Genomic DNA, 27,123 nt, shown 5'->3' with positions numbered 1-27,123 from the left:
AAACACACATCAAGGGTACAATGCAACTATTCTGTCCCCATTCGGCATATGAGGGGTCAGTTCTCTGCGCACAGATGGCTGCAGGCATAGGCTCAGCAGCTGCTGAAACATCTGTGCCCATCAGCCTTGTGAAGGATCACCTTCACCTATGTGAACAAATCTGTAATTTCAAACAGCAATCACAGCATCAACACAATTAAATTTATATGAAGAGCTGCAAGAGAGCACTATGATCAAAGGCATAAGTCTGCTAGCTACCACCAAACCTCACAAGCAAACAGATAAGTATTTATGAGATAGAAGTGAGATGGCTTGTGAACACAGGTTTTCCTCATTTTAAGCATACAATGCATCAAAGTGTTTTTCCCTAATAGAAGGTGGAGTCCAGTAAAAATTATAGCCAGAATTACATTTCAGGCCCACGGTTCTCTCAAGCTACACCAACAGTCATAGACCATGCCCAAATGTACTTTGGCTAGTTTAGCAAAGATGTCACACCTGCAAACCAAGCATCTCATGACACAGATTTTTAAGTAGAATTCTTCAGCAACATAAATAATGAGTCCCACCTGTTAACCAAAGATATTAAATTCAGGACATCTTCTCTTGCATCTGGATAATTTCATATCCACAAACTAGTTTCAGGGAGTGCTGCTTAGCACTGCACCCGAGAAACAAGCCTTTATAAGAACATCTCATAATGTTTAACCACAAAACGTCTTTCACAACACTAACTTGTCAAGTTCCTTCAAGGCAAGCAGCAAGTCACAAAAGAGTTCTGCAGGCTCTGTCATGCTCATTTAGTGATAGACTTTCATAGGCTATGGCTAATGCTTCTAAGCACCTCTGTTCCAAATACTTTCCACCTTATGTTTTATTCCTGCAGGCATGCTGCTGCAACATGTCATAGAAGTACAACCGCATCGTGCTGTGGAATTGCACAGATGTAGCTGTATCTTCAGATTTTTTTGATGAATGGTACAAAAGCAGCTTGCAAGCAAATTCCTACTTACATGAATTATCACACATGACAAATATTCCCTGTAAGGAACTGGGGATTTTGTCTTCAAGGAGACTACTGAAGTAAGCAAAGGTATACAGAACCATGTCCCAAGACTCTCACCAATCATTTCCTAAATGACAGTGATGCCTTTGCTGAGAGGACACAGATTTGCAGGGCAGGCTTTTCTCTCTGCAGCATGGTCAGTTTTTCTTCTAGGCGTCATGTTCTCAGCAACATCACATAAATTACAACTATTTCCTTTGATCCAGTAGAGCTTTACTTGCATTCACAATGGAGCAAGCAGGATCAGAATCCAAACTTTCACATGCATTTTTCAGGTATGTTTCTGGAATTTACTTTAACGTGCATGAGCTTGGCTGCAACTGTTTCAGATATTCTCTCAGCTATTCTCTCTCCCCTTTCCTTTCCCCACACCACGCAGTAACAGTTGCATTGTCTTGTATGGGCTGAGGAAGTAAAGGAAGGGGAGGAACTTCCAGGAATTTTAAATTTATATATTTTTCACCCTAATGTTGGGGGGTTTTCTTAATTTTTATACATCTGTGAAACTATATGTAATGCATATGTATAGACACCATGAATTCTGAGTGCTTAGTTTAGCCTTCGGTTTCACATTTTTTAGCACCATCACTCTAGCACAGCAAAGATAACTACTATTTTGTCCTTCTCTCTCCTTGTTTAACTCTACTTGGATTTTGAAAGCTGTCTATATTAAGGCTTCTCATTAGCCATGTGAAGCCCAGTACCCTAGAGACAGTATTTAATTCAACCATGACCTCTCTCCTGGGCATTTCCTGGCAAAAAATGGCCAGATGGAAGAGCTGAAGACTGCCAAGCATTCACTGCAAGGAAGTGCCAAAACAAGGGTCTTTATTGCTGATAAAAGCCATGGAAACATCAGAATGCAAAACAAAGTTGCTACCTTTTTTTTCTTTTCCCCCACCTCCATCTGCTTCACTAAAGCTTCAATTGCTGCTGTGATGGAATTGAAGGCATCGGTTTTCACCCTGAGGTTAAACTCTAGCACAGTAGCAAATGACAGAAGTAATTTTACTCCCTTTGTTAAGTCATTATGTTTATTCTTATATTACTACTAACCAAGTTCCTCACACCATGTTCTCATTTTCTGTGCTCTTCACCATGCTCATACTTGGAGGAGTTACGCTGGATAAATAATAACTTCCATCATTAGCCTTGTCCGGGCTAAACTGAAGGATGCTATTATCTCTTTCCAAAGGAGAAAAGGGGATAAACTCTTCCCCTCCTCCACAATTCCCTAGAATTCCTGTTACCCTGTGGGTCAGACCTGTGTATTAATAAGGCCTGGTGTTTATCCTATCCTCAGTGCCAGTTCCACCATCTGGAAGTGCAGCTATTAGAGGCATCCACAGTTCAAGAATAATTACATTTACACTTGCCAGATGCATGAGCCTTGTCTGACACTGCTGGTCAGAACCAACTGTACAGTGCAGTGCAGCAAGATCTAGCTTCCTCAGTTCCTCATCACCAGGTTTTTCGCATAGACAGCTTCAGAACAAGCACAGAAAAACTCCTTACACCTTTGGGGGGCCTTTGCTCAAACGCCTCAAAAACTTACAGCGACTCAAAAGCCAACCGCATGCTGGGCTGCATCAAAAGGAGCATGACCAGCAGGTTGAGGGAGGCAATTCTGCCCCTCTATTCTCCTCCCGTGAGACCTCCCCCTGCAGTACTGTGTCCAGCTCTGGGACTCCAACATAAGGACATGGACTTCTTGTAGCACGTCCAGAGGAGGCCACAAAGACAATGAGAGAGCTGGCACACCTCTCCTATGATGACAGGCTGAGAGAGTTGGACTTGTTCAGCCTGGAGAAGAGAAAGATCAGGGGACACCTTACAGCAGCCTTCCAGTATCTAAAGGGGGCCGACAAGAAATCTAGAGAGGGGCTTTTCACAAGGGCATGTAGTGACAGGACAAGGGGGAATGGCTTCAAGCTGAAAGAGGGGAGATTTAGATATTAGAAAAAATTTTCTACTGTGAGGGTGGTGAGCCGCTGGCTCAGGTTGCCCAGAGAAGTTGTGGCTGCCCCATCCATGGCAGTGTTCAAGGCCAGGTTGGACGAGACTCTGAGCAACCTGGTCTAGTGGAAGGTGTCCCTGCCTGTGGTGGGGGAGGTTGGAACTAGATGAGCTTTAAGGCCCCTTCCAACCCAAACCATTCTATGCTTCCTCCATGTGTCCACAACAAGCCACCTGAATTAATACGTCATCCACCTTTATGCAGAGTACAGCTATATGAATACATCTAGAGCTGAACTACACCGGTAATATGGACACATTTATACTAGCCAAACACTCTAAATATATATGCAACCAACAATTTATGCCTGCACAGGAACAGGAATAACCTGCTCCAAATACAGATGCCATTATGCCAGTGGAACAGCATTCACACCAGGAGTCACACCAGCTGGACTTCTAATGGCCATGCAGCAATTATTACATTAAAGAAATCATACCCCTTGCAGTCATTATTATATTGGTACAAAGAAAAAAAAACAACTATGTACAGACCAGGCCTTAAATCAATTTAGGGAACCTACACAAGGGATTGTTCCTGTTTAATTACATAGGCAACTAAATCAATTTGTTTAAATCAAGACTTAAGACCTGAAATAATTTTTTTTTTTAAAGAGTGTGATTTTCTTACCTACATGCTGACCTTATAAATTAAGTCCCCCACTGACAACTCACTCTTATGAGCTAAGAAGTTTATTGTATGAATAATAAACAAAAAGCAGTAGGGTAAATGCTTCTACTTTGGTGGTTGAGGAAACCAGAACAATTTATAGCAACTCTGGATAACGCTGTGGCAAACTGATACTAACAGTAAAGTGTGTTGTTGCATTGTAGTGGCCTGTGAAAAACACCGGTCTTGGCCTTCCTAGGAATTTAACTCCATTTTTATCCTCCATGCTTTGCCACTACTTTGTTAAATTGGCAAAATCTATTGCATATACAAAGAAAAGGACAGGAAGTTGTAATATGCTCCAACACAATTTACCTAGCTCTCACACAAAAGCAGATAGAACAACATATTTAGCATCTTGCAAGGTTTTTACCTGCCTCCATCAGAGGCTGTGCTCGACTATCCATATCAGGAGTCATACAGAAAACTTCTCTATTACATAGTGTCAATTTTGGGCATAAGAGGGCTTTAAAGAAAAAGAAAACCAAAAGAGAGAGAGAAAGAGAGAGAAGAAGCAACAGTGAGAAGCTTGAAAATATGGTGATTTTATTTGCCAAACATATTTTCCTTCCTCCACATTTACCTACACATTTTTCCTTAATTCCAACATTACTTAATAGTTTTCCAAAACCTACAACAACAGAAGCAAGACGCAAGTCCTTCCTTTACCTACACCACTGAGCACTCAGCAAGACAAGTCCCCAGAAACAAGCAACAAGAGAGAAAGTAACAGAGGGCAGGCCTATTAAGGGGCATCAAACAGCCCAATACTATAGCAAGCATTATGGTGGCAACTGCCTATCAGAATGAAGGCACAAAGCTATGCAAGAAAAGAAAAATAATAAAAGATCTGTTTTCTGCTGTTTCCCATGTTACAGGGATGAAATAATTTACTCCAGAAGTTAGATAATTACAATGTTTGGCCTGAGCACAGCTCTAACAGTGTAAACACATATTTTATCAGGACCTTCTCGTGGTTGACTCACCATCCCTTGAGGTATTTGAAACACACGTAGATGTGGCACGTAGGGACATGGTTTAGTGGTACATTTGGCAATATTAGGTTACAGCTGGACTCGATCTTAAAGGTCTTTTCCAACCTAAATGAGATTCTATGATTTGTAAAAATCTATGCTACACATTTTGTTTTTGTAGCAGCATCCATAGAGCTCTTGTGCCATTTTAAAAAGTTGCACAAGATGCCCTCTACAAGATAGCCACTCTACCAACCGTGCCGGCAAGAGAAATACAAAAGGTGATCCTCACTAGCACGGTCACAAGGCTAGACACACATGCCACACCTTTAGCAGTAATGCCTTTGGTCATGGGAGATGATTTTAGTATTTCCAGCCCTTTTCTAGTTGACACCACATTAGTCAAATCTTGGTCAGCCATGCCAGAAGCCACACCCAAGAGAGCTACTTACCTCTTTCAGGCATATTCAATACCAAATCAAGACATTGTGGCACTGCTAATGCTAGCATGTCACTGTTAACACTGACAAGGATGCCCTGAGAGGACCTGTTACCCCAGGACTGCCAAGTCTGTCACTAAGGGCCTCATCTACACAAAAACTCCCAGGGATGGCGATTCCATCATTTCCCCAGGCATCCTGTTCCAATGTTCAACCACCCTTTTAGTGAAGAATTTTTTCCTATCATGCCTAACATTGTTTAATACAACCACTTCAATTGCAGCAAATGTGCGTACGCCATCATGGCATGAGCTTAATGCCCCAGTCTGGTCCATACTGTGCTCCAAACCTACCCTACCACTGCAGCAACAGAACTGGTGATTACTTTAAGACAGAATAGGACAATTGGGGAAACTGAAAACATGCCTTTGATTTGAAGGTCAAGAAGGAAATGGGAGGAGGAAAGGAAGATGTCTTTTTTTATTATTTTTTTATTTGTTTGTTTTTTAAGCAGTACCTAAACTCTTTACCTTAAACTGCCTCAGAGGCCCAACCCCACAGTATCTCTGTAGGAGTTTTACAGGAAGAACACTGGAAATAAAGGTCTGCAGTACTGAGAGAAAAAGATCGATGGAAGAGCTGGGTGCCATTTTCTGTGGTATACCAGCATCACCCAAGCCAAAAGACGATCTGCAGCCAATTGCCAGCAGGCTCTTTAGACTGAGTAATATGTGCAAAAAAAAAAAAAAAAAAAAAGGGCACCATAGCCTTTGCTAGCGCTGCTGATTAAAGATAGACAGCACTTCATCTGACTTTCTTTTGCAATAAAGATGACCATAATTCACTTTTAATATGCTGCAAAGTCATCTGCCAAGTACAAGAGCATGTTCTGCTGAAAGTCACTACTATTAGGTCAAATTTAAACTCAATATTGCAGGACAGATATTACACTGCTATTAATAAATAATCATGATAATGCTTTCCCTTAATAGAGCATCTCATCCCAAAGGATCCTAACCACTTTACAAAGTCTGGACCAAGTTCTATCCACTGCTACAACCCTGTACCCTCTGCCTGGTTTGCATAGGTGCAGAGAAATGTAGAAATTAGAGATTGCATCAGATCTGTGAATTACTTTACTGCAGCTGATGTTCCTCCCACTTCAGGGGTAAATCAAGCAGTAACATTGCCAATGCTTTAAGAAGGAGTTCTCACAAACATATTCCAGAGGGTGGGCCTGTACTGCATACCTGTGTGATGCCAGTGCTTTCATGAGAATATAAGGGTCTGAGCCGTGCTATTTATGTTTCTCTCTGAATAAAGATGTTCCTTCATGACCAGACCATTATCAATTATAGAAAAAGCACCAATCAGCAAATAAATTTAAGTGCCCCTTAAGAGGAACAGCTTTCAAAGGGCTGAGAAAGTCATGCCCTGTAGAGTGCCCAGGTAGAACGAGATCCTACCATGCACTACTACCATATAAGCATTTTCAAAAGTAGTACTACGTAGACATGACTGTGAACACATGCTGTGAATATTCAGCACACAGCTCAGTGTTCCCATCCTTAACTTAAGATGAAAGAGTACATAAAACCATTGTAAATAGAAGTAAGGGTAGCATCTCCAGAGACATGCTATTAAAATATCTGGTATTTGATTGTTCCCAAAAGCAAGAAATTTGCTCCCCAGAAACACTTATGTGAACCTCAAGAATAACTTCTCTCTAGCTGAGTTGACTTGACTCAAGCATCAACAGGAGCAGGCACATAGAAATCTCTCCACCTTCCCCTTCAAATTTGAGATGAAATGTCATCAAGGACTTCCCAGCACCACCTGTAGCAAATCGCTTCACCTGATTTGGCAGCTATTTAGTCACACAGGGGAACCATTTCAGTCAGGATCTGAAGAATATCATATTTAACTGAACAAGGGGAAGAGATTATTACACTGTGAAAAGTCATAAGTTGACAGTTTTGAATTAGGTGGAGGGTCATATCATATTGTCTGCACCAGCAACTTGTCTGATGCTGAACATGAATAGACACTCTGGTGACATATTTTGTCCCTGTATGCAAACACATCTTCCATGCCCGATCAGGCTTGGGATATGACTGTACTGCCGGTGCAGGTGGGCAGGGGAAAAGCAGACCACTTCTAGCAAACACACCAAATTTTTCAGCTCTGTGAGAAGGAAAAGCATCCTTATCCAACACTAAGGCTGTTTTCTGTGCTTATCTAAACATTCACCCATTGATCCTTCTTGACCACCAAGCAGCAAGTCGGTTGGAATATTAGTTTTGCTACAGGGGAGTACAGACAGCAATAAAAAAAAGAGCTCCTAAGCAAGGAGGATAGACAGAGGCAGGAAAGAGTCAATCAGCTCCATTTTGTAGAAGCAAACAAGGAATTTTCACACAAAAGTGACAGAGGCCATCGGTGTATTTCATGTTTTATAAAGCCACGGGTTTTATTCGTACTTTCTGCCATCATCCAAACAAGCCTGGTTTCAGAAGCTCGCTTGAACTTGGTCTGTTCCAGTGACTTACCCACTGTTGGTCTGTCTCCTAAGAAAACTGCCATACAGAGTTAGACCCAGCTCAGGATCCTCTTTCTAAGAGAGCCGAGCAGCTGAGGCATAAGGAAAAAGTTAACAGGGCAAGTTTAAAGCTGCATTTCTCCCATTTTCTCCCCTCAACAGTTTCCAGGAAACCACAGGTTGGGGACTTCCTCAGCTAGGGCGTGCAGTCACACATTTGTGCTTTAACAGCAGTTGATGGGTCACTGTGCCAAAAACACATTTCAAGCAGCAATAAATCTGCATGTCAGATGTATCAGTGAAAACAAAGCAACAGAGCTTTTCCCACTGCATGGTCCAAGTTAAACACAGCTGGAGGGACACCTGTTTTACCCCACCTTCACCTCCAGAGTCCACACCAGAAATACACCAGAGTGGATATGAACTATTACACTATGATATGCAAATTCATAGTGTAAACACAGCTCTAGATGGATGACAAAAACACCACCAAATGCTTCCCCACTTTTATGTTTTAGCACTGAAACTTCCCCAAATGAAAACATAGCTTTGGGCAATAAGGCAACTTAAAATAAAATACAGATACGGAAGAAGAGTTGGTCCCTGTCTCTTTCCAGGCTAGATACGTCTCCTCTCATATGCCTCCTCTCATATGAAAGCCAGACCCTGGAGTATTAACAAATAACTCATGTCTGTCTTCACCTTTTCTGCTGCAGTGCAAAGCACCATGTTTAGACCTCCTGAAGCCTCCATCTATGAATAAAACCTCTGCTATCCCTGTCTATGCCCAATAGACAGCTGCTGTGTAAAAAGAAAAAAAAAAAAAAATGGTAAAAAGTTAACTCCGAAATAACTGGGGGAAGTGTTATCCATAACCCAAGAGATTTCTGTAAACAAAAATTCTCTAAATAATATACTAGGGAAAAAAAAAAACCCACACACATATTGCACATTGTCACCTTTAGCACATTTAATCCCCATTTAATGACCATTCATGCATTTTCAAACACATTTTACCACCCCTGCAACACGCAAATAATGACTGTTGGAGAACAGGAGGAAACCGAATCAACTAGAGATAAAAGGGAACTGAGAATGGTATAGTACTAATGAATAGGGAGAAAACACCTTTCTTTATTCTTCCCATCAGCTGCTAGCAGATTGCATCAGCAAGAAGTTACCAGCAGCATCTCAGCTACATCAATTGTCAGCACCATTCATAAGTTCAGCACATGTTCAAGAACATGATTTTTTTTTTTCTTAAGTCCTCCAGAAAGATCACACCAATTGTGTTTCTTTATTATTTCAGAAATTTTATTCTTGTACCAGATGCCCTGTATCTGCCTGAAACCTCATGGGTTTCTACTTCCATAAGGCTCAGGCAAGCCAGGGCACTTCCCTGAGCAACACCTGCAGGAAAGAGCGTCACAGGAAAACTGACACAACTGTCACCAAATAAATGTGGGTCAAATATGAAACCTTGTTACCTTGATACTGTCTTTCATGTATGTTTTGTGGGATATGTATTTCTACATTACAAACCCATTTGCACATCATTCTGGCAAGCAAGTCAGGCTTCTGGTGCACATGTTGTATGTTGAGGAAAAAAGTCAAATGTGTATTATAAATAACAAGCAAATGCTCTGACTCAAAGACAAGCATTTCCAAGTAGAGAAAGCAACGCTGAGCAAGGCTTCCTGACAAATGCCTACCCTGTACTTAAGGTTTTGTACGTACTGCCTGAATTCCCTTAATAGCTTAATTTTAAAGGTTGAAAACACTAGCTGGCTGTGATAGTAGCAGCATTTGAATGGTAACAGATTCTAATGAGTATGTCAGTAGCAATGGAACACTACAACACGCCACACACATTTATGAGGCTGAAAGTGATAGCCATCAGCCTACATAGCTGCAGCCCCAGAGCCAAACCAGCCATCCTGACCTGTCAACTTCTACGTGCTCTGAAACAACAATAACCCACAGCATTTTACTTTTTCCCACCTATATTTGTAGGGACAAATTAAGACTTCCTTAATCCACAGGATACTCCCACTAAAACCCTTAAGGAAACAGGTGTCCAAGGACCAGAGATCACAAAGCTGGAAAAGCAAAGCCCAGACTTAGGCTCACACAAGAGACAGCCAGATGCGGCCCATTTCTGCACGCCTGAAACCAGAGACGCTTGTAACAGTGCATGCCTACTTTTTCAGTCCCTCCTTCCCTTTGTACGTGAACTTAATTAAGCCTCGGCTCTAACAACGTTTCCTCTGCTGCCACCGTTTCCTGCCTCCCTCCCCGGTCTGCTGCCGGGGCCCGAGCCGGCACCCCCAGCCTCCGAGCAGCCTGGGGTCCCCAAAGCGGGAGCGATGCTCGGCTCGCCGCTCCCCTGCCAGACGCTTATGGGCACCGCCGGGCAGACGCGGGCAGGGTGGTTATGTACCGCGGCTTTCTCCTTACCGCGACACGGGTGGCACCTGCTCTCTCCCACGCCGTGTGGGCTGGATGTCGGGCCCGGCCCTACCCAGGTTCGCCCGAGCATCCCGGAGGGGCGGGTTCCCGCTCCGTGGACCACGGATGCAGGATGTCACAGCGGGCCACCCCAACGGCGTCCACCCGCCGGCGCTCGGCCTACGATAGCGGCGGCCGCCGGGCTCGGCGGACCTCTCTCAAAATAAACGGGGAAGCGGGGGGAGAAGAGAGAAGCAAAGCAAAGGAAAAACTCGGCGCTCAGGTGGGGTGTCACTGAATCCGAAGACCGGCTCCGGAGTCGGGTGGTCCCCCCGGTCCCTTGTACTTACCCAGGGTCTTAACGGCGACCTGCCGGGTGAGCGGCGGCGGCAAGTTAACGCAGACCAGATCGACGTCCTGGTGCAGCAGCACCTCATCGATGCGGCTGGTGTAGAAGGGGACGCTCATCTCCTTAGCCAGCTCCTCCGCCTCCTCGGGCGTGCGGCCCCACAGCGCCTTCACGGCGAAGCCCTCCGCCTTCAGCAGCGGCACGATCACCCGCGCCGTCAGGCCGGTGCCGAACACCCCCACCCCGGGCAGCATGGCGGCGGCGGCGAGGGGCGAGGCGAGGCGGCACGGCACGGCGAGGCACTCCCTCCTTCCCTCAGCGCCGCCCGGGAAGAGCGGGAGAGGGAGGCAGCCTCCCTTGGTTGCTGCTGCCGCCGGGGCCGGGACCAGCCGCCCCCTGCCTCAGCAGCGCCGCGGCCACCCGCTGCCCCGCCATGCCCGCACCATCACACACGCCTCAGCCGAAGCGCCGGCGCTGCCCGCCTTCCCTCCGGACGCGGGGCGGGCAGCGGTGACCGCCCTCCCCGGCGGCGGCCAACAAGAGCGGGTCTCAGCGCCGCTCCTCTGCCATATTCGCCGCCGGCGCCCGCTCGCCGAGGGGGGGTGGAGCCTTGCTGTCACCTCCCGGCGGTTTCTGCACCGCTCGCCCCGCCCCTAGCGCACCATTGGCAGCCGCCCGTCCCGGCCCCGCCCCGGCCCTGCCCGGCCCTGCGGGGCGCCCCCTGAGAGGCCTCGCCCGCCCCGCCGCCGGCCGCCCGGCAGAGCTGGAGGCTGGCGGGCGAGCGGGCGGGTTCCGCAGCAGCCCCAGTTGAGGGGCTGGGGTGATGAGCCGTTGTGAGTCACGCCCGGTAAAGGCACGGGATTGCTGGGAGAGTCATAGCGGCAAACTGGCGTGAGATGGTGGTGGCCACGGGTCCACCTCCTGTTGCCACAGTTCTCCAGAACCATGGTGTCCCGAAGCAGCATTAAGCTGCCCTGGATGGACCTAGGCATCCTCCTTGGGTGGTGTGTGACATAAACGTTCCCACCCGCGCGTCCCTCCACACTCGCCCAATCGGGATGCCAGGCCAAGGTCCCTGCCACCCATCCAGCCCTGTAATGGACTCTCGGTCACATTTCCCGCTCACAAACATCATGTCCCTTCGGCTTTACTGGGTCATTGGCTCATGCCGGAAGGACTGAACAGTGAAATCCAGCACTACAGAAGAGCAAATCTGTGCCCAGTGCCAGCTCCTGCTCATCTCACTTCTGTTCCTGACAAGGCTGAGCCATGGGCCTCCAGAGCCAACCCAGGATCTACCCGGTGAGCCCAGGAGCAGCTGAGGACCTCCAGCACCCTTCAGCCCTGCTCAGATCGGTGTACAGCTTGCTCGCACAGAGGTGAATCTCTGCCCTGGCTCTGAGCACAGAGCAGCTGGTCCAGGAGCAGAGAAGCTGCAGCAAGTGCCACACAGTTACACTGGGGCCTGTCTCTTAAAAAAGAAATAGTACAAAACTTACTGCTCCAAATTAAAGGATAAGAATAAAGGTGTTGTTTTTCCACATATTGTCTTTTTACCAGTTCCTAGAAGAAAGGAAGAGAATGGGTAAGGAAGGAAAGTGAGGAAGGAATGAGAAAAGAGGAAAGCAAAGAGGGAGAGGAAAGGGAAAGAGAAAAGAAAACGCAACCTTTCCTATATTGGATGAGACTTTGAGCAACCTGGTTGTGTGGAAGGTGTCCCTGTCTGTGGCAGAGGGTTGAAACTAGATGGTCTTTAAGGTGGCTTCCAACCCAAACCATTCTGTGATTCTATGTTGATATGATTCTGTATTAGACTCCTGGAAATGTGCCAGGGACAATGTGGCAAAGGTAATCCACAGTGTTCAAAAAACTAGGGTTGCAAGCCAGCACTCCTTTCTTATATGCTGTGAAGCGGTGTTTTGGGCTTTTTTTTTTTTCCTGCCACCATCTCATAGCAAATACTTCTTTGTTACAAAAAGCACAGGCAGGGAAAGGATTGCTGCAAGTTAAAGTTTTCCTTTCCATGCACTATTAGCACTGAAGTGAAGGAGATGGATACTCTTTGGCTTCTGACAGTTGAAACACTATCCAGATCCATTTGTCAAGTAACCACAGGGGTATTGCCTTTCTTTAAAATACAAAGATTGCGTTGGGGCTCTCCATCAGACATTCAAACCTGTTTATATAGGTTGTTCCCAGGATGAACAATTTGGAATATCTTTCTTGTCTTATTTGCTTGTCTGCACATAATAATAAACTCCAAGAAAGTACCCGGGTCACAGGAACAGGGTAAATATGTGGAGGTTGAAGAGAAACAGATGCTATATGTCTATTTAATCATTATGTAGCTTTTATTATTTTAGTAGGCATGAGCCACTTTATCAAGATCTATGTAAAGTCATTGTTTCGAGAAATTTTCACTAAGGCATAAAAATGAGAATTAAGGACTAGGAAATGAAATTATTACACTCTGCTAAGTCCATTGTTTTCCTTGAGAGAGTTTTTCCTTGCTTTACTTTTCTAAATGTTTTGGTGGGGATTTTTCTCCAGAGGGAAAATGGTTTGCAGAGTGACGCTGAGAGAATGGCACCTAGCTCTCAGCATTCCAGTAGCCTAGTCAACCTCTGAACACACCACAACCACGCCATTGAAATGAAAGCAACCAGCAGGAAACTAATAAAGCTGTTGCAGTCACAATTCTATTCCTTTTACATGTTTCAGTGAAGTTTTCCAGGTTGTACTGTACAATGTACATACAGGTACATTGCCAGCTTTATGTGAGAAAACCCCCTTCAATAGCACTTCTGCAGAACCCTGATACAGTTGTTTGCGAAGATTTGAAACTGTCTTCTCAGTTGAATTCCATATATTGTATGAAGTTCTAGCTGTAGAACTCTATTGGTTTCTTCTTCAGTAAATGATGAGATTGTGAAAGTAAGAAATACTTGATTTTTTTACTTTTTATTCAATTATTTTCATTTAACTTTTATGTACCCTTATATTTAGTTTTATTATTATTAAAGTAGCTAGTAAATTGAACTTATTGGATTAGATATAAAAGGATATAGAAAAGATGTAAAAGAGTCAATCAATCATACACACCATGCAAATACTTGTTATCTGTTGGCATAAGTAAAATACAGAAAGCTGCTGGTCTTCCAGATGCAGATAGCACTTAGCAGATAAAAGATCTTAATTTACTTTCCCAATGTGTGAAGGTGTTTTCTCACATATTGCTAAGGTTTCTATCTAGAGCCTGCTGCACTCAACAGAAAGATGAGGATCTGTCTGATGGCGTACCAGGATCCCACACAGTTTCTTTCTTACTTCCCTATACTTAAAAGTAAATCTGGTCTTTTTCAGACTTTTGTAACATTTATCCTGTCAGACTCCACAGCTGCGTTTCTCAAACCTCTCATACATCAGTCTGAACAACAATGGAAAGAGCTGAATAATACATAGCTTCAGTGAAATACTGAAATGGAGCTTACTGTCTCTCTTCTCAAGTTCCAGGATTTCAAGATTAATTGCCTAATTTCCTTTTACATAAATCAGTGTCTACAAACATGAAGTAGTTGTGAATTTTCATTAACCAGTTGACTCCTTCTGGGGTATGCGTTTTGTGATCACCACTACTGGGCTTCTTCTGTGGCTTTCGAGCTTGAAGTTATTTGCATGGAAGTAATAGTGCTTTGGAGACAAGAAGAAAGTGGTGATTCAGACCTGTCTTGTTCTCCCACTCAGCCATACTGACTCATCCGCAGCTATAGTGTGCAGCACGAGAAAGGATGTGAGAGCTGAGTTGCTCAAGTTCTTTTTTATATCTAAGGTCACACAATTGGCAGTTTCTCAGGCCAACAGGAATTTGTTCCTGCAAAGAGCCATACGCTTTATTTTAGTGTCTCTTTGAATGCATTCCCAATGAGATGACCTACAGAAGTTTGTGCTCTGGGATCAAAAGGTATAAACTGCTTTAACGTTTGTCGTATTAAATGGCCCAACCTGCCACAGACAGTAGACCACGTGCTACTAAAGGGTTCATAATATATTCAGCCCTCCAGTGTTCTGGTCAGTGGGAATTGTGCCCCTGCCTGAAGTCTCTGAGCCTGTTCAGTACATTTTCTGAGCTTATTCCTTCCCGGTTTCCAGACCCTTTCTGTAGAAGCCATACCTGAGACATACCTAGAGCACAACACTGCGTATTGCATCTGCACAGGAGGCAGGACTCCTGTCCACAATAAATGTAACTTACTGTGCCTTGGCTGTTTGTTGCTCTGCCTGGGCTTCTGCCAGGAATCCGGAGACCCTGGACAAATGCAATGGACTGGACAAAAGTAGCTAAAGCTTACTAAGCCACCTTAGCAAATCCGTGGTTGTTGAAATATGTAAGTAGACCCATGGAGAAGGGGATTCTTGTATTGGTGCTTTGGTGTGGAAAAAATAACAGGGTGAATGAATTGTATAGCGATTCTTAATTCTGAAAAATGGCTTTGAGCCCATACAGTAGTTTTTGTCACATCACACTTGTTAAGTGCTGCACAAACAGCCATAATATGCTGCCCAAGTGGTTATTATTTTAGCAATAGAACATTGCACATTGCTTGTAGGGCAACTGAGATGTTACTTTGGGATGAAAATAGCAGAGAATCATCATGTTATTATTCATACAGGAGTGCGTGAAAGCGAGCACGTGTGATTTCCAGACTTCTAAACCTGCCTATGCAGTGTGAATTTGACAGGGTTCAGTTTGGTAGAACTCCACATTTTACATGGGAACGTAGTGCAAGACTTCTCAACACTGGAGTCAGTCACCCCACTCCCCAAGTGTCCTCTCTCTGAAAGCAGCTGGGATTTCAACGTGACTTGCAAGAAGCCTTAACAGCAACAGTTATGGAATAGGCTTTAAAGGAAAATGTATCTATTGCATGAATAATTTTTAAATATCAGATGTGTTAAGTACTGCAGATTTGGATGGCCTTCCAGTGTACTGCAAATCAGTAGCATTTCACAGTGGAAAACCTGCTGCTGTTTAACAAACGCTCAGTGATTCAGGCAGGGTAAGCAGGAATTTCTGTCTACCTGTTGAAACAAGCCCATGTTCTGTGTGCACTAAGAAGATACTGAATCCCAGGAGGATCTGTTTCCCAGGAATAGGTGAACCCAGCTAAGTGCCTCTGGAGAGTGCTCTCTTCTAATGCAGGCTTGTGTTCTGCTGCTGGTCTTTACACGTATTTTTTTGTGATAATTGGTAGAGAAACCTGTGCTTTTCCTATGATTTGCCTGAAAGCAGTTTTTTTGGCTTCCTGGACACACTAAAATGCCACCCTTCTGTTTCCCCTGCTAGGCTACTGAAGGGAAATGTCTTGAGGCAGTGGTATTTACTGCATTACCTATTGAGGTCCCTGCCACCCTGAACTTAGGAGGCCTTCCTCATTTATTTTCATTTCAATTTTGAATTTCTGGCATGCACATTTGGAGCTTTGGATCGATACTGTGATTGTTTGTAATCTGAACAAGTAAATGGAAGTTAACAAGTAACTTTTTATGCACTGAGAAAAAAAAAAGCTAAACCCCATTAGTTAGGTCTACACTAGTACCATAGCATAAGCAAGGTTAGCACAGTTTGCTTTCTGACATCGGTGCGCCTCCACATAGCTATTTTTCCCTTGAAATCATGCTCTTTGAGGCTGTCACACTATTAAATATCAGGCTTTAGATTTGCCAGCTGTACTGATGCGATCATGTTGAAGTCTGGCCTTCATTACCTGCTCTGTGACCTTGCCTCATTAAATCAATAACAGTCAATCCTGTGTCCTTTAATTGCGCAAAGGGTAAATTCATTCCAGCCCAGTTTCTAGGCTATTGGCTGTCTGCAAATTCTCCTATGTCTGCAGTAAACCTACTATTTTTTGTTCTTTCTGTAGGTTTTTTCTTCAACACAGGTGAGTATTGAACCCATGAAATGCCTGTAGTGAAGAAGGTAAGCATTGTTGTCCTTAGGAAGGGGTCACATATCCTGTTCAGAGCAGGAAAGCCAGTTCATCCCTGGGGTCCCTCATGTACCCATCCACACCAGGTGAGGAGATTATGCTGTCAAGTGCTTCAAGGGATAGGAAACTTGCAGCACCGGTTCCCTTTTAACAAAGAAACAATCAGATGTTTTTTTAATTCTCTCTCTCCTAAGAGCCAAAGGTACTTCTTGGCTTTTTCAAAGCTGGAGACTTCCTTTTTGAAATCAGGCTTGATTGCTTCCTCTTCCTCTTCTGCCTTGCCCCGTGCCTGCCGTCATTCAGAACAGGTCCTCCCTAGGTGTTCCTGAAGGAACTTTCTGGTACTGAAATGAATGATTTCTGGTATCTGGGCATGAATTGTCACTGTCAAAATGAATAGGAGAGAGCGGCTCTCATGAAATCTGCAAAATGAGGCAGGCAACTGGGCACTGGTTTTAATGAGGTTACATTTTTGAGATGTTCTTTGAAATCATAACAGCTAGAGACTGACTCCCAACTCAAGATAAACAGATAATTTCCACACAGAAATTCCTGTTAATATTTAAACGAGGCTTAATCTTCTCTTGAAATAAAAATGCACTCTTTCAAAGAAACTTTATTGAGGAGGAGATTGTATCTTCAAAAGTGTTTTAACAGCTCAGATAACTACATATATTATCATCAGGCTTCAGGCATTAATCAATCAGGATACTTAGCATTTTAGGAACTGGTGCAGCAACTGTGGTTTATTAAATAAACCCTCATGAAAGGACTTAATGATTGCTCACAGAGTGAGGGCTGCAGCAGGGAGCTTCCAGGTGCTACACATTTCACCTATAATGCACAGGATAGTGTTCCAGCTGCACATGTGGTGTTTAAGGGCACAGCACCTTGCAATGTAGGACAAATGACCAAAAGTGGATGAATGAGGATTGCTTAGTAATAGAATTTTTTTCATATACTAATAAGGCTGTACTGTAGCACTCAGCATTTCTAATATTAGAAAAGCATGCCAACAAAGAAAGTAGGGCAGCTTTATTAAGGACATTATGGAATCACAAATCTAAAGCAGTACACAATGACCTGTGTCCCACATGCACCCTGTGTGGGACACTAAAACGTGTGACTCCGCTTCTATTGTTCTATCACGAGACAAGACAAAGGAGTGTGCTGAACACAGCAATGCAATCACTGGCAGCTTTCAGTTTAATATCTCTGTCAGATACGTAATTTTTATTATTTACTATGAAAAGCTGAGCTGGCTTTAATCACATTTGAAACCATTTTACAAAGCCAGGTTAGAGCGTTTACACTCAGCCTTTAAACTTAACCAGATTTGATTCTATAGAAAAATAGTTTTCAGTGTAGTAAACATTGTGATTTTGCAAGGCTCAAAGGCAAATCAAAAATAAGCATGAAATTATGCACATCTTGAAAGGAGAGATGCTTGCATTTTCTTTCATTCATTTCACACTTGAGAAAATGCAGGCATTTCAGATCCCGGTCAAGGGAAGGAGCAGCTTTGTGATTTGACTGTTGGAATGTGATGTTCTCATTTTTGCATTGTTTTTTTTCATTTCAGAAATCTGAGCAAAGAATCACTGTGACATTCACATGGCATAGAAAATGGCCCAGAATTAAGTTGTGACTCATTTTCATGAAAATTAAGGAGGAGGAAATATTAACTCTTCTCTCACAGCAAATGCTCTAAAGCTTAAATTCAAAGCAGTCTCATCTGGATGCAAATCCTGCCCTTTGTTTTAAACTCCCCAAATAAGCACAGTCACAAGGTTTACAATTCTGCAGTTATGCCTTTCATTCAAGGCAGACAAACCTGCCTTGAGTCAGTTCCCTCACATCAGACTCATAGTGGAGCTAACCAGTAGCTAACAAGTTTTAGCGGCTCCCAGTGTCATCTCCTATTTCTCATTATTCCTGGGGCAATGCATTGTACAGTCATATTTGGTCTGAATACTGATGCTTGCCAATACTTAAGCAAAAAACCCCACCAACACAAAAGCTATACTAAACCATCTCAGAATAACTCAGAGGCAGCAGCTGGGATCAGAGAACTTGGTAACCTGCATGCACAGCAGCATCCCACCAGAAGGACTGGGCTGCTCTCAGAAATGCCACAGAGCTCAAGTCCTCCCTATTCCTGGAAGAAGGTGTAATTGCAGTGAGTGGTGCAGTGGGATTTTGAAACTCTTTTGCAGTCATCCAGGGGAGTTACACTGTGTTTGGGCTGGGCTTAGTATAAAATGTGGGCAGGATGTGTAATGCTGTAGTAACTCTGAGAGTCAGACAGAAAGGAGGAAAGGAGTGGAAGAGCCCCAGGTGACAAGTACGGCAGTAAATATCTCCATCCCTGAGCTCAGCCAATGCATCAAGGCTGCTTCATTTTTCATCTCCTAATTTCCTAGGATGCCAGGCTTCAGCTATCTGGTTTTCTCCCTTCATATGCTGTAGGTCCCAGTACCCTTCATGCCCTAGAAACCTCATGGGTTGCAGCTTGCTGCTCCACAAAAATCTTGAGCTCTTACAAGCTTTTCTGGTCAGACCTACGTAATGGTTTCAGAAAAGAAACCTCCATCAGAAGAGATATGTGGGAACATAAATGGGACAAGACAAGGGTAGAGAGATGGGTGTTTGGGAAGGGAAGGGCCAGGCAGAAAATGTGAGTGCCTTGCTCCTCAGAAAGGCAGTACAGAGAAATATGAGACAAAAATACATTTGCTGGAAGCCCTTTGCAAGGGAGGGCTGGGAGTGAGCAGAGGTGAACTAAAACAGCAGCCAGCAGTGACAGGGTTAGCAGTGTGCCTCTCTTTCATGACCACAGAGGCACAAAAACTTGCTACCTCCTGTTGTGAAAAATGAGCTGGGTGGAGTGACTCATATATATGGGAATTAAACAATCTATTTTAAACAATCTATTTTACTTGTCACTTAAAGGAGAAAGCAAGTGACCTTGGTTAAAGTTGCCAAGTTTTATTCCTGTTTCACGTTTGTATTTAAGCATTTTTCCTAAAAACAGGTAATTCCTGTATTGGGTAGTAATTGGTAAACACTGAGGTTTCTTCCATAGCACCCAAAGCCTTTTGCTCTATTTCACACTTTCTTGTTTTGCTAACATAGAATGTGATACATTCAAATACTTAAACAACTGAAATTTGTATTCAGATACTTAATGTTTATCTTTTATTGTATTAGGAAATGGCAAATTATATTTTGTATTCACTAGGTAATTCAATTTTTTCTTAGGAATTATGTTGAATTGCCTTGAATAGAAATTAGGCTATAATATATAAAAAGACAGCATTGGTTTCCATTATCAAATAAAGTCACATTAAATTATCTGAATGTGAAAGAAGAAAGTACTAAAACACATTTAAAGTTAACTGAATTATTAAACAAAGAAAACTGACGTTCATGAAATAACTGTTAACCAGAACTTCAACATCCTAGAACAAGTAGATCTTAGCCTGGGTGTCTTATTCTATTCATAGACTTGTGTGTAGGAAAAAGAAATTTCCAGCTTTTTTAACTTGCAATTAATTTCTCATTTCTAATAAACAAGTTATTGACTAAGCTAAGATGAAAACACTGAAATAAAGGAAATATGCTTTCCCACCTGCAATAAAGGCTCTGAATGAAAAAAGCTTGTTCATCACTTCACTAAGCAGTTGTTCTAGGAGTTTACTTACTGCCTTGGCTCCCCATTTCAGTGCTTTGCCTTTCTTCAAAAACCTTGTTAGCAAGCATGTTACTAAAACACTGAGCTTTTCATTTGAGCAAGGGCTGAGCCTCAGGTCTCCCCTCCTCCTCACAAGCAAGCACCTTCTCTTGTGATCTGCGAGGCCATAGTTGGCTTAGAAATATGGAAATGCTCCATAGAGAGCTTGTGGGCTCCACTGGGAGGGAGAGGCTGAGGGCTGCTGGGAGCCTGAATCGAGAAACAACCTCCCAGAAGGTGGAAGATGAGATTTTGTGTTCCCTCCAGGCAGACGGGAGGGTTGAATGTGATTATTCTGCAACTTAAACTAATGCCTTAACTGCAGAGTTCATTCCCAAGTGGGAAAACACTGGTGACCTCCAGATTTGCTGGGGGAAAGGTGAGATGAACTTTGACTCTAGATGCAGAACAGGTTGGGAATCACCAGTTTGGGCAGCGGGGTGGCATTTAAACACAAGACATGCAGCTTCACCTTGTCAGAGATGTGTGTGTCTGCCTGCCTGGACAGCAGCAAAAAGCCATGCATTGAAAGTGATGCTTTTCAAATCCCGAGCAACTTCCATCTTTCAGGAAAAAAATCAGAATGTTATTTTGTGCAGTTACCACAGTAGCTTTTATTTCAATACAACTAATTACCAAATACAGCTAAGGATGTTCAGTACTTGTATCTTCCCCATTCTGTTCATGCTGTCATTGGTGACAATTTCATTTTGTTTTTAAATTGTGGCACTTCCACAAATCTCCTTCTGATATCCAGAACAGACCATTACCAGTTTCCACCCTGGAGGTTAAAAAGCTTTCACCCTGGGGACTCAGGCATTGGAAAGCGAGCAGAAAGGTTGGGAGCACAGAAGGATAAAACTGGATTTTGTGACTGCTAAAAATATTAAACTTTCCTAAATATAGCACAGAGAATTTTCCCATGTCACAATCGGCACATCCCAAACCAGAAACCAGATCTTCTGAGTTCCAGCCCAAAACCTCTCCACTGGGCCGTGGTTATTGCATCTGCATTAATTTTGCATTCCCACGTCTGGTAGAAAAGCTTGAAGTCTTAAAATCCCAGTGGAACCTTCATTAACACCAAGAAGCTTCCAAGGCATCCTCAACACTGCTGACTGACTCCAAGTTTGCTCCTCTTGAAGTACACTTGTCATACAGCCAGGCTTGTGTTGATCCTTTGCAGGAAAGCGGTTTCTCTAGTTTTTTTGTAACACATTGATTAGAACCACCCGGTTTCCACCAGGGGAAGTGGATGATTTGTACCATGGGACCTTCTTTTCCACACAGTTCAGACACACTGGCTACTTCCCTCTGCTGGAGGGAACCAAGATTCATTCTAGATGGATAATCCAACCTACTGAGAGATCCCTCTGAGGTGAAGGAGACTTCCAGAGGTGCCAGTGAGGCCAGTGAGGCCATCCTCAGCACTTGATGCTGAGGATGCTTCTAAATTAGACCTCAGCACTGGATAAAGTGAGATACATGACTGAGGATTTGTACAATGCAACCCAAGATGATGAGGTTAAGATTTTCAGGAACCAAGATTTCTGGTCTGATATCACATGAAGAGTGAGTCCTGCAGCCCCTGGAAAACATCGTCAGCATTTGTACTGTGCTTGCTTTTCCTAATTAAATACAGAAGTTGTCTGTATGCTCATAAACCTCCAGGGGAGGAGGAGCACCACTGAGTTTTAAAGAGCTTTAAAAGCGTAAGATGGCCTAATTTCCTCTCATGACTCTCAAGACTCTCTCCTAATTTCCCATCAAACAGCTGCCACATTAATCAAATTGCAGCTTGTATGGCAAAACTGTGATCTTGACAGTTTCTGTGCCTGTAACTGTTTAGTGCTTCCTCAACTGACTTCTGAAAGCCTGGTTCAAAGGGATAATTATTTTACATTCAGTTCATATTCAAGGTTGGGAGAACTTTGCCTTACCCAATATACTGGTACAGAAAATCTCAGCAGGAGAAGGGATATATACCACATATAGGAATTACCTTCTAATCACACAAGCCTGCTGGATTGCCTAAGACGAAACAGAAATTACCAGCACAGGAAATCCAATCAATCTGTGGAGGAAATTTCCATGCTTTTCACAGAAGACACAAGGGAAGGGGAGAGATGAGAGAGAAGCAGAATTTGCTGCCTTAGGAAAGGAAGATGAAGATGTTCAGAAGAAATGTCAACTATGACAAGGAAAGTAGGGAACTTGAAAAAAATTCGGTTTACAAGAGGTCCCCAAAAGAGATGGTGTAAAACAAACACTGAACTGTAGAGTCACTTGGATGACGGATCTGGCATTTCTTCACTTTCTGTTTGCAGGGAGCAAAACTCAGAACTGCTGTTGCCAGAAACAAAGTGTTTGGAGCATTCCTCTCTCCGGGAATTCACTGTTGCTTAAGAGTTTCACAAGTAGCTCTTCTAGTTACCCAAATAGTCATGGAAAAATGCAAAAAGAGTCTTGTTGTGTGTGTCCCAGCTCTTTTTAATTGCTAATTTAATAACTTTTCACATTATCCATTGCAGAAGTCATTAAACCTCCCTTCCAAACAAAGCTGGTCTCCCTGCAATTCCCCTAGGAGAGAAGTAAGTTTGATGTTTGCTGCCCGTGATCTGGACTGCAGAGCATTTTGGTAACCTCCCCCCTGCGGGGGATTCCTTGTCCTTTGATCCGCAATGAGCTCCCCTCAGCACCTGCATGTGGGGAAGAACAAGGGAGCTGGAGATAACCTTGTGCCCCGTGATCACTTTTCTGCCTTCCCATTGAAATCAAAACCCAGCTCTTTGCATTAGCAGAGGCTCCTGAAAGGCAAAGAGGAGACCAGGGTCCATGCCCCTTCATGAGTAGGTTCGGTAGTGGCAGCGATGGCCTGGCAGTAGTGCATGAAGGCTGTGTGAGGGCTGCACTGCCTCCCTAGGGATAAAAGTGAGTCCCCACAGGCGTGGCCCTGCCCTGATGTGGCAGCCTTTTAGTCTTCCCCACTGAGGAAAAGCTCATGAAGGCCAGAATTCTCCCAATCCCCCAGCAGAGGTCTAGCCATGTAGCAAAACCCCTTCAGCCCTTCCCTTAGGCACAAAGTCCAAAATAGCATGTTTTCCAGGCTCATACACACATAGTCAGTCTTCTCTTGGAGAGAAGGGAGCCCAGAGGGTACCAGCAACCAAATAAACTCAGGAGGAAAAGAGGAGCCATGGCATAGATAAGGTGCCTGGATGTCTCCTGTTGCCTTTTCATGGACACCATGCCAAATAAGCATTTGAGAAAGGTTTTGCTTTTATTTGGGATCATTGTGCTAGATAATCTGGCAGACTAGTTGGTGTTTCTGCATGGGAGCTGTATCTGGAAATTCGGGCTTCCTGGGAGAGTAGAAGCTTACCAAAACAAACAAAAAAAACCCCAACAAAAGCCAAAACAGCACAAGCATGAACCAGGAATGGACTGGGCTCTTGGTATGTGCAGCCTTTCCCATGCATGGGCACAGCATCGCCATGCAGCCACACCAAAGGCCTAATTCTTGCTGGTTGCACTGCACATACCTAGCATGCAAACACCATCTGTACAACACATACTGCTTTCTAGAAACCTGGGGGGTACCAAGGAGGCATTATGTTGCACGTGTGGGCATATTTGTACCCCAAATCTCCCAGGGAGGAACAACAGCCCTCAGCATGGATCTTCTTTCATCTGTAGAAAGGCTTAAACTTCAGTATTGAATGGCTGCTCTGCACAACCCTGTATCTGTTAGTCATCATGTGTGCAGGCTAAGCTCCCACAGGCTGAATGTGATGCCTCTCTTAGAATCGTAGAATCATAGAATAGTTAGAGTTGGAAAGGACCTTAAGATGATCTAGTCCCAGCCCCCTGCCATGGGCAGGGACACCTCACACTAACCCATGTCACCCGAGGCTCTCTCCAACCCGGCCTTGAACACCGCCAGGGATGGAGCATTCACAACCTCCCTGGGCAACCCATTCCAGTGCCTTGCCACCCTCACAGTAAAGAATTTCTTCCTTATATCTAATCTAAACTTCCCCTGTTTAAGTTTTAACCCATTACCCCTTGTCCCGTCACTACAGTCCCTAACGAAGAGTCCATCCCCAGCATCCTTACAGGCTCCCTGCAGATACTGGAAGGCTGCTATGGGGTCTCCAGGCAGCCTTCTCTTCTCCAGGCTGAACAGACCCAACTTTCTCAGCCTGTCTTCATACAGGAGGTGCTCCAGTCCCCTGATCATCCTTGTGGCCCTCCTCTGGACTTGTTCCAACAGTTCCATGTCCTTTTTATGTTGAGGACACCAGAACTGCACACAATGCTCCAAGTGAGGTCTCACAAGAGCAGAGTAGAGGGGCAGGATCACCTCCTTCGACCTGCTGGTCACACTCCTCTTGATGCAGCCCAGGATACGGTTGCCTTTCTGGGCTGTGAGTGCACACTGAAGCCGGCTCATGTTAAGTTTCTCATCAACCAACACCCCCAAGTCCTTCTCTGCAGGGCTGCTCTGAATCTCTTCTCTGCCCAACCTGTAGCTGTGCCTGGGATTGCTCCGACCCAGGTGTAGGACCTTGCACTTGGCATGGTTAAACTTCATAAGGTTGGCATCAGCCCACCTCACAAGCGTGTTGAGGTCCCTCTGGATGGCATCCCTTCCCTCCAGCGTATCAACCGAACCACACAGCTTGGTGTCATCAGCAAACTTGCTGAGGGCGCACTCAATCCCACTGTCCATGTCACCTACAAAGATGCTGAACAAGACCTGTTCCAGCACTGTCCTAGTTCAGCAGTAGCAGTCATTTTTTCTCCTTCTTAGTAGCTGGTGCAGCGCTGTGTTTTTGACTTTCGACCTGGGAATAGTACTGATAAAACCGATGTTTTCAGTTGCTGCTCAGTAATGTTTACTCTGACCAAGGACTTTGTGAGTTTCATGCTCTGCCAGGGAGGAGGGGAAGCCGGGAGGAAGCAGGGACAGGACACCTGACCCAAACCAGCCAAAGAGGTATTCCATACCACAGCATGTCATGCCCAGGATGTAGAACTGAGAGTTCCTGGAAGGGCTAGTTTGCTGCTGGGCGGGGGCGAGGTATTGGTCAGTGAGGTGTTGTATTCTCTTCCCTTGTTGTTTCCTTTATCATTATTATTATTGGTGGTAGCAGTAGTGATTTGTGTTATACCTTAGTTATTAAACTGTTCTTATCTCAACCCGTGGGAGTTGCATTCTTTCAATTCTCCTCCCTGTCCCTCTAGGAGCGGGGGGAAGAAGGCGGGGGGGAAGAGAAGTATATTGCATGGTTCTAATTTACGGCTTGGGCTTAAACCACGACAAACACTGATCCCTGAAGGACACCACTCGTTATTGGTTTCCAGCTGGACATTGAGCCATTGACCACAACTCTTCATGTGCGGCCATCCAGCCAGTTCTTTATCCACCGAGTGGTCCATCTATCAAATTGGTGTCTCTCCAATTTAGAGACAAGGATGTCATGTGGAACAGTGTTGAAGGCTTTGCACAAGTCCAGGTAGATGACGTCAACTGCTCTACCCCTGTCCATCAGTTCCGTAGCCCCATCATAGAAGGCCATCAAATTGGCCAGGCAGGATTTCTCCTTAGTGAAGCCATGCTGGCTGTCACCAAGCACCTTGTTGTTTTTCATGTGCCTTAGCATGCCTTCCAGGAGAATCTGCTCCAAGATTTTGCCAGGCACAGAGGTGAGACTGACTGGTCTGTAATTCCCTGGGTCATCCATTTTTTCCTTTTTGAAAATGGGGGTTATATTTCCCTTTTTCCAGTCGTCGGGAACTTCACCTGACTGCCATGATTTTTCAAATAGGATGGACAGTGGCTTAGCAACTTCATCCGCCAGCTCCTTCAGGACCCGCAGATGGATTTCGTCAGGTCCCATGGACTTGTGTACGTTCAGGTTCTTAAGATGGTCTCAAACCAGATCCTCTCCTACAGTGGGCCTAGGGTCTTCATTCTTACAGTCCCTGCATCTGGCTTCCAAGACTTGGGTGGTGTGGTCAGAGCATTTGCTAGAGAAGACTGAGGCAAAGAAGTCATTAAGAACCTCAGCCTTCTCCAAATCCAGGGTAGCCAGTTCTCCTGATAGCTTCCGGAGGGGGCCAACGTTGTCCCTAGTCTGTCTTTTATTCGCTACATATCTATAGAATCTCTTCCTGTTATCTTTAACATCCTTAGCCAAGTTTAATTCTAACTGGGCCCTAGCTTTCCTAACCTGGTCCCTAGCTTCCTGGACAACATCCCTGTATTCTTCCCAGGCCACCTGTCCTTGCTTCCACCTTTTATAAGCCTCTTTTTTCCTTCAAATTTTCCTCAGCAGCTCCTTATCCATCCAAGGAGGTCTCCTGGCCCTCCTGCTGCACTTCCTTCTAGTTGGAACGCAACACTCCTGAGCTTGTTGTAGGTGATCCTTGAATATCAACCAACAGTCTTGGATCCCCCTGCCCTCTAGGGCTGTATCCCATGGAACCTTACTAAGCAGGTTCCTGAAGAGGCCAAAGTCTGCTCTCTTGAAGTCCAGGGCAGTGAGCTTGCTGCACGCTCTTCTCACTGTCCTGAGGATCTCGAATTCGACCATCTCATGATCGCTGCAACCAAGGCTGCCCTGGAGCATCACATTTCCAACGAGCCCTTCCTTATTGGTGAGCACGAGGTCAAGCACGGCACCTCTCCTTGTTGGCTCCTCTATTACTTGCAAGAGGAAGTTGTCTTTCACACAGTTGAGTAACCTCCTGGATTGCTTGTGCTGGGCCGTACGGTCACTTCAACAGATGTCAGGGTGGTTGAAGTCCCCCATGAGGACAAGGGCCTGCAAGCATGAGGCTGTTCCTATCTGTCTGTAGAGTGCTTTATCCACAGATTCCTCTTGATCAGGCA

At 44.5% G+C, this 27,123-nt stretch overlaps 1 protein-coding gene across 1 annotated transcript in view; it reads right to left on the bottom strand.

Annotated features, from left to right (window-relative positions):
• Positions 1-10,756, bottom strand: part of GFOD1 (Gfo/Idh/MocA-like oxidoreductase domain containing 1) — a gene marked incomplete at both ends in the record, with an annotated part of 63,963 nt that extends 53,207 nt beyond the window's left edge. Inside the window, one exon of the mRNA XM_080611649.1 lies at positions 10,504-10,756. Within this exon, the coding sequence (XP_080467775.1) occupies positions 10,504-10,756 (253 nt within the window). The remainder of the gene's footprint in view (positions 1-10,503) is intronic.
• Between the last annotated feature and the right edge of the window lie 16,367 nt (positions 10,757-27,123).

Source organism: Psittacula echo, assembly GCF_963264785.1.
Source record: "Psittacula echo genome assembly, chromosome: 2".
NCBI lineage: Eukaryota > Metazoa > Chordata > Aves > Psittaciformes > Psittacidae > Psittacula > Psittacula echo.
Note: the sequence above shows the minus strand (reverse complement) of the source record. Positions and strands in the feature narration are given on the sequence as shown.